This window comes from Geotrypetes seraphini, chromosome 3 (assembly GCF_902459505.1).
Source record: "Geotrypetes seraphini chromosome 3, aGeoSer1.1, whole genome shotgun sequence".
Taxonomy (NCBI): Eukaryota; Metazoa; Chordata; class Amphibia; order Gymnophiona; family Dermophiidae; genus Geotrypetes; species Geotrypetes seraphini.
The window spans coordinates 403,643,667-403,651,323 of record NC_047086.1 but is presented as its reverse complement, the minus strand read 5'-3'; the positions used below and the strand labels follow the sequence as shown (position 1 = coordinate 403,651,323).

At 48.8% G+C, this 7,657-nt stretch overlaps 1 protein-coding gene across 1 annotated transcript in view; it reads left to right on the top strand.

The window, feature by feature from the left end:
• Nucleotides 1-4,466: 4,466 nt before the first annotated feature.
• LOC117357306 overlaps nucleotides 4,467-7,657 on the top strand; it is a 94,276-nt gene continuing 91,085 nt past the window's right edge. Inside the window, exons 1-2 of the mRNA XM_033937677.1 lie at nucleotides 4,467-4,904; nucleotides 5,985-6,083. Coding sequence (XP_033793568.1) covers nucleotides 4,467-4,904; nucleotides 5,985-6,083 — 537 coding nt within the window. The remainder of the gene's footprint in view (nucleotides 4,905-5,984; nucleotides 6,084-7,657) is intronic.

The following is a 7,657-nucleotide window of genomic DNA, read 5'->3' as shown; positions in this document are numbered from 1 at the left end:
AAGCGGAAGAGCCCTAGTCGCTTTAGCCTTTCCTCGTAGGGAAGTTGTCCCATCTCATCATTTTTGCCACCTTTCTCTGTACCTTTTCTAATTCTGCTATATCTTTTTTGAGATGGGACAGGAATTGCACACAGTATTTCAGGTGCGGCTGCATCATGGAGAGATACAAGGGCCTTAGAACATTTTCCTCTTTGTTTTCCATTCTTATAATTCTTAGCAGCCGCTGCACACTAGAGAGTTGCACGGGGACAGAAATCCCACCCAACCCCGCTAGGATCCTCTCCATCCCCACCCGTCCCCGTCAGGATCCTCTCCGTCCCCACCCATCCCTGTCAGGATCCTCTCCGTCCCTACCCGTCCCCGTCAGGATCCTCTCCGTCCCCACCCGTCCCCATCAGGATCCTCTCTGTCCCCACCCGTCCCCGTCAGGATCCTCTCTGTCCCCACCCATCCCCATCAAGATCCTTTCCATCCCCACCCGTCCCCGTCAGGATCCTCTCCGTCCCCACCCATCCCCGCAAGGAATTACCTCCATCCCCGCCCTTCCCCATAAAAAGCAGCAATTACTTCTGACAGGATCATCAATTCCACAGTTTCTTTTGTGTTTGTGCTGCTGTTTTTCTTGTGGAATCTCTTTAGTGGAACCCTTTTTTTGTTTTCTGTTCAGGTAATTAACTTATAAACCCCTCTTTTACTAAGGCTGACGTGTCCATTATATTATATGGACGAACCCTGCTTCCAAAGCCTTCCATCCCCGTGGGAGTCCCGTTGGCCAGAGGGGGGTCCCTGTGGGTGTCCCGTGGGCCAGAGGGGGGTCCCCATGGGAGTCCCGTGGGTTAGGGGGAGATTCAACGTATCCTCAATGTTGATACCTAGACCCTTTACCTGGGTGGTGACTCCTAACGTGGAACCCTGCATCACGTAGCTACAGTTCGGGTTCCTCTTTCCCAAATGCATCACTTTCCACTTGATCACATTAAATGCTATCTCTCAGTTTCACAAGATCCTCTCACAAATGTTCACACACCTCTTGTGTGTCATCAGCAAATTCAATTATTTCACTAGTTATTCCCGTCTCTAGATGAAAATCTCAGGTGGAGGGGTGTTCCGAAGCAAAAGTTGGCTCAGGGCACCCCAGTCCCTTGAGCTGGCTCTGTCCACCGCACACATCCACTTCTCACAAGACTTCAGCAAATCCAAACTCAGCCTGCCACATATGAACAATTCTGCTATATGTTTGGGGAAAACATAGATTGGTGGTCTCTCGATTGGTGCTCGCTCTCCTACCCGCTTCCTGGTTTTCTAATTTTTAAATCTTCCGGCCCTGGAGCACTTCATTCTATTTCCGGGGGCAGGACTGCTCGCTGACGCTGCGAAGCGGCTGCCTGAAGATTTAAAAGTACAGCGCCGGGAGGAGGTAGGTGAGGAGTCGGAAGCTAGGGAGAGTCCACACCATAGGATTCCGTGGAGCTAGGATGGAGCTCCTGGGTCCCCCCCCCCCAAACCAAGCAGGGTTCCGCTGCCTATGGGGGAAAAGACGACATATTTGTTTGGCATGGATATCTGCTGACTTGGAGGCAACCAGGGTGTGCTGTAGCCTGCTTGTGCACTGCAACAGTGTCCTGGCTCTCTTGTCTGTATATAAGGAACTTGCGTAGGCTACAGCCCTGAATAAGGCTCCGAGCAAAGGCACAATAAGGGATAAGCCAGTGGTCTCCAACTCAAACCCTTTGCAGGGCCACATTGTGGATCTGTAGGTACTTGGAGGGCCTCAGAAAAAATAGTTAATGTCTTCTTAAAGAAACGACAATTTTGCATGAGGTAAAACTTTCTTTATAGTTTATAAATTTTTCCTTTTGGCTAAGTCTTAATAATAATATTGTCATTTATAGCTAAAGAGACTGTTTTATTTTACTTTTGCGATTATGATAAACATGCCGAGGGTCTCAAAATAGGACCTGGCGGGCCGCGAGTTTGAGACCACTGGGATAAACGGATGACTTCAGCCTCCAGCGTGGTCAACCTGGGAGATTTCACTGGAAATGAACCAAAACAGCACAAAAAAGAGGGATTTTAGTTTCGATCCATCCAAATGAAAGCAAACGGCCTGTCGGAATGGAAGTCTCTTGGTCAGCATGGGAACTAGACACATTTCTGGCTCTGAGGTCATTTTTGAGCACATCCTTTTGGAATTTGATTGCATCAAATGTTTTCCGAGGGCTGCCAGACACTATAGTTAAAGAGGAAGCAAACTGAGTACAATATCAGGCCAGGGGAAGAGTGGATGGAAGTAGTAGAGAGACAGGATGGATCTGGTCCCTCTGAGTAGGAGTCCTCCGTCTATAGTTCTGTCACTAGGGGGCGCTGATTCACTATTACATTTTCAAAAGCGAGGGACAGACAAGCTCTGTATGACTAGGGTTACCAGATTTTTATCTGGAGAAACCCAGACATTTTGCTCCGCCCTGTTCTGCCTCCAGTCCTACCCCATTCCACCTCTAGCCCCACCCCTGCAAAGCCTCATCTTTGTTTTCTGACCTCCAGGCCACATCTGGAGGGTGGCCGAGTATGTGCGGATACGTGTCACATCATCCGTGCATGCTCAGACACAGCTGGGAAGTCGGGGCTTTCCAAAACCCGGACAAACTACTGGGTTTTGGAAAGTCCATCTGAGCACCCAGACAGTCCTCTAAAAAGAGGACATGTCTGGGTTTTCCCGGACGTCTAGTAACCCTGTGTATGACTCGAGAGAACCTGCCTGTCTCTAGTGATTGAAAACACAACATTGAAGTACTGCTCCCTACTGGCAGTAATGCAGTTGGAGGACTCCTGCTCAGGCCTTTGCAGGGCCACATTTTGGATTTGTAAGTACTTGGAGGGCGTCAGAAAAAAATAGTTAATGTCTTATTAAAGAAATGGCAATTTTGCATGAGGTAAAACTCTCTTTATAGTTTATAAATCTTTCCTTTTGGCTAAGTCTTAATAATAATATTGTAATTTATAGCTAAAGAGACATATGTTCAAGAAACTGTTTTATTTTACTTTTGTGATTATGATAAACATACCGAGGGCCTCAAAATAGTACCTGGCAGGCCGTGTGTGGCCCCTGGGCCGTGAGTTTGAGACCACTGACTTAGAGGAACAGAGGGGAGAGAAGAACTGGCAGTGGGGGATTAGCAGGGTTGGGGTCACCGAGAGCATTAGGGGAACGAGGTGAGGGGAAATGGAAGGGTAGGACAGAAGGAGAGGTGGGGAAATGTGTTGGAATCTGAGGCTATGAATGACCTCCGTGACCCGTTTCTGGTGTGGATGGTATTCAGGGAGATACTGAGACAGATGTCACAGATATCAAAGGAGAAATTCCTGTGCAATGTGAATCCCTTTGAACATACATGCACAAACTGACACACATGTACACACGAACATATATATGCACAATGTGCATTCACACACACACATGCAAACTCCTCTGACACACACACACAAAGTTCCCCACACTAGAGGGGCTGGTGGGAAGAGGGAGGGCGTGAGATCTCCTTGCACTCTCAGCTCTGGGATGCGATCCAGCCTGTAACGGCTCTTTCATTCCTTCCTCTGTCTTTCCTCTCCGCAGAGCTGAGCGAGGGGGGTCTCTGGACAGACTGTGGAAGCAGCATGCCTGCATTCCTGCTTCTCCTCCGCACCCTCCTGATCCGGCTGCTGGGCAGCAGACTTGCTGCGTCTGGGCTACAGCTCATCTCTCGGGGGCTACGCTGGGCAGGAGCCCGATTCGCCGTCCTCCTCCAGCACGTCTGGAGACGGATCACTTCCGAAGAGTCTCGCCAAGCAGTGCTCACCTGCCTTCTCTGCATCCTGAACCTGCGCAAGAGGGTGGACTGAGCAAAGGGTGAACCCCCAAACCTGCCACACCCGCCCTTCTGACAACCGAATGACCGACATCCTTAAAGTCTTACCCAAACCATGCAGCAGCCCCCCCCCCCACCTTTATAGCAACAAGCGACACCCTGAATCCTGACCAATCAAGGAAAAAAATCCCAGAACCGACAATACCTCCACCCTGACCCCAGGAACCCCCTCCCCTTCCCCAGCATTCAACGCCTGCGCTTGAGGGTGGACAGCTTGTCAACAAACATTCCCTTCCCCCCTCTCTCTCCAGCTTACCTGCCACATCCCTCTCCCCCTTCCCCAGTACCTCCCCAATACTGGCTGCTGAAGGAAGCTCCAGGATAAGGGTGATGTGGCTCCACCCTTCAAAGCCCCTGTAACTCCTCTTCTTCTCTTTGCTGGAGGACTTTGACAAGACCCGCATCCCTCTTGGCCTCTGATTTTGTTCATTTTTTTTCTTTTCCTGCTCTTCTCGGTCTGCTGATGACCTGGGCGCAAGGAGTTCAGCATGGTTCACTCTTGGTCAGTGCAGATGGGCGTGGACCCTGTGATCTCCTGTGGATGCTGCTGACCTTACAGTAATGTCAGGAAACAAGGTCAACAAAGTGCAGCCCTTTTGCATCAGCACTAAACTCTCCCCACCGAGGAGCGGGGCTGCTGAGGAGGCCTGCACCCTGCACCAGAACCTAAGGGATCGTGTGTCTCCTTACCTAGCCCGGGCCCAGGTGGCCCCTTTCCCCCAGCGCCCCTTTCTTGTGGCCAGTCTCGGGTGCCACAGAAACCACACCGTGGAAGAAAACAGACTCAACCAGGTTTCACCAGTGCGCACCATTACAAAGATCACACTCTCCAACAGTCACTGGGAGCCCAGGGCCCAGGCGGAATTGGAGGAGCTGGAACGCAGGCCTCAGGTTCCTCATAAGAACCTGAATAACAACAACAGCTGCAGAAGTAGAGGGATGGAGCCTGCGTCCTTCACTGGCGTCACCTGTGAGACCAGACCGAAGACTCGGATCAAGGTAAGAGAGGTTAGGGCCTTACTTACGCCACTGCTTAGAGAGTCCCATAGAGAATGGATAGAAGCAAAATGGGAAACTCAGAAGAGCAGGCAGAACGGGATGTAACGCTCAGGGCTCCGAGGCATTAGGGACACACCCAGCCAGTCAGGCTTTCAGGATATCCACAATGACTATGCATGAGATACATTTGCATAGCAACGGAAGCATTTGTCTCATGTTTAGTCATTGTGGGTATCTTGAGAACTAGACTGGGTGGGGATGTCCTGAGGAATGGGTAGCGAATCCTTGCCCTACAAACAAAACACCCGCCTCTGCCTCAGCGGATTCTGATTGGATGCGGTATAAAGAGGAATTTTCTGACAGGTCACCTGGGTAGGAAGTCTGGGAGGCACCTGTGTTTGCATTATTCTGTCAAGACAACATTGAGGTTTAAGAGTCCTGGCCCCTCATTTCTTCCCCGTTCCTCATCCCCTCTCTTTGAAACCCCTTTCCCCGGTCTACTTTGAAAACAGCCGCTCCAGAGGGCCATGTCTTCCCCTTCTCTCCATCCCTGTTCAAAGTCTCCCTCATCTTCCTACTCCACTTATAAAATGTATTTTGCTGTGCAGGGTTCGCCAGTGACAGCGATTCTGATACCCCGTCTGCGGCCTTCTCGGCGTTCTCTTTCTGTTGCCGTCTGCCTTCCTCTGATGCAACTTTCTGTCATCGCCTGGACGGACCACAGCAGAGGGACAGTGCCAGGAATGCCACAGACCCACTGTACAGCAAAATATATTTTAAAATTGGAGCGGACAGGTGAGGAAGACCTCAGGGGTGGAGAGAAAGGGAAGGCATGGCAGGCCACGGGGCCCCTGGCAGTGTGAGGCTCTCTCGCCCCTACCTAAGGTTAGGCCTTATCCTTTCAGGTAGGGAGAACGAGAGGGCACTCTGTAAAGTTAAAAGGGGATAAATTCCGTACAAACGTAAAGGAGTTCTTCTTCACCCAGAGAGTGGTAGAAAACTGGAACGCTCTTCCGGAGTCTGTCATAGGGGAAAACATATGCATATGAATGCCTGCTGACCTTTTCCACCTGGCTGTAGGTGCTGGTCGGGAAGGACAGAGAAGAGGACGACAAAGAGAGAGAGACAAAGCAACCACCAGCTGCTCAAATGAATTTGGACCACTTCCCATTTCAGCGAGTGAGTTCCACAATTCTAGCTCTTCCTGCCCTATAGTGACTGGTTTGCTGAAAGACAGAGATGATTCTACCCTACTGCTAATGAGCCATGAACTCAGTATCTTATGTGTCTCTGGTATAATATAGCATACAAGAAAAAGCTGCAAGAAAATGTACAGAGTGTAGGAATTTATTAAAAGGACCAAAAATAAAAGTTTAAAAACAAAATGCATAAAATGTGTCAATGATGTATATCCAAGAAAACTGGTCCCAATGTTTCTGTGGACCGGACCCAACAAGGTCCGTGTTTCGAAGAAACACTCCATCCTCAGGGTACACAGAGTATCAGAGAGCCAGATTAGATATCGTAAAGAAAATCAGGGGAGAAGAAGAATTCAACTCTGTGTACCACCAATAGGGACCCCTGAGAAAGGAGTGTTTCTTCGATACACAGACCGCGTTGGGTCCGGTCCACAGAAACATTGCGACCAGTTGTCTTGGATACACATCATTTACGCATTGTATGCAATTTGTTTTTAAACTTTTATTTTTTGGTCCTTTTAATAAATTCCTGCCCCCTGTACATTTTCTTGCGGTTTGCTTTGCTGTTGTTTCACTGCAAGTCTCGTTGGTTTTTGTTTGTTTTGCTTCTGGTACAATATAGTCGCAGTTATCTTTTCTCGGTTAGATCTCTCATGTTGAGGAGAGAACATAACGTAACATAGTAAATGATAGCAGATAAAGACCTGAACGGTCCATCCAGTCTGCCCAATAGACACACTCATTTATACCTTCATGGTTAAATTGACTTTTCTTTAATATTTCTTGGCAATAGACCATAGAAGTTGGCCTAGAGGTTCCCACTGCCGGAGTTGCCATTGAAGCCCACTCCAGCCTATCCTAACCATCCTGTCACCGGAGCTTCTATCAAAGCCCTCCCCAGCTCATCCTAAACCAAACCACCATATATGGGACACAGACCGTGCAGAATTGCCCATTTACTGGCCATTCTATTTCTAATTAGAGATCCTCTTTGTTCATCCCACGCTTTTTTGAATTCTGTCGCCGTTTTCATCTCCATCAGCTCCTTCGGGAGGGCGTTCCAGGCATCTACCACCCTCTCAGTGGAAAAGAATTTCCTAACATTACTCCTATGTCTGCCACCACACAACCTCAATTCTTGCCCTCTAGTTTTACCATTTTCCTTTCTCTAGAAAAGATTTAAGAACATAAGAATTGCCATCAAGCCCAGCATCCTGTTTCCAACAGTGGCCAACCCAGGTCCCAAGTACCTAGCTAGATCCCAAGCAGCAAAACAGATTCTATGCTGCTTATCCTAGGAATAAGTGGTGGATGATTCAGATGTTCAAATACTTAAAAGGTATTACCGTAGAACAAAATCTTTTCCAGAGAAAGGAAAATGGTAAAACCAGAGGATAATTTGAGGTTGAGGGTGGTAGACTCAAGAGCAATGTAAGGAAATTCTTCTTTATGGAGAGGGTGGTGGATGCCTGGAATGCGCTCCAGAAGGAGGTGGTGGAAAGGAAAATGGTGACAGAGTTCAAAAAAGCGTGGGACGAACACAGAGGATCTAGA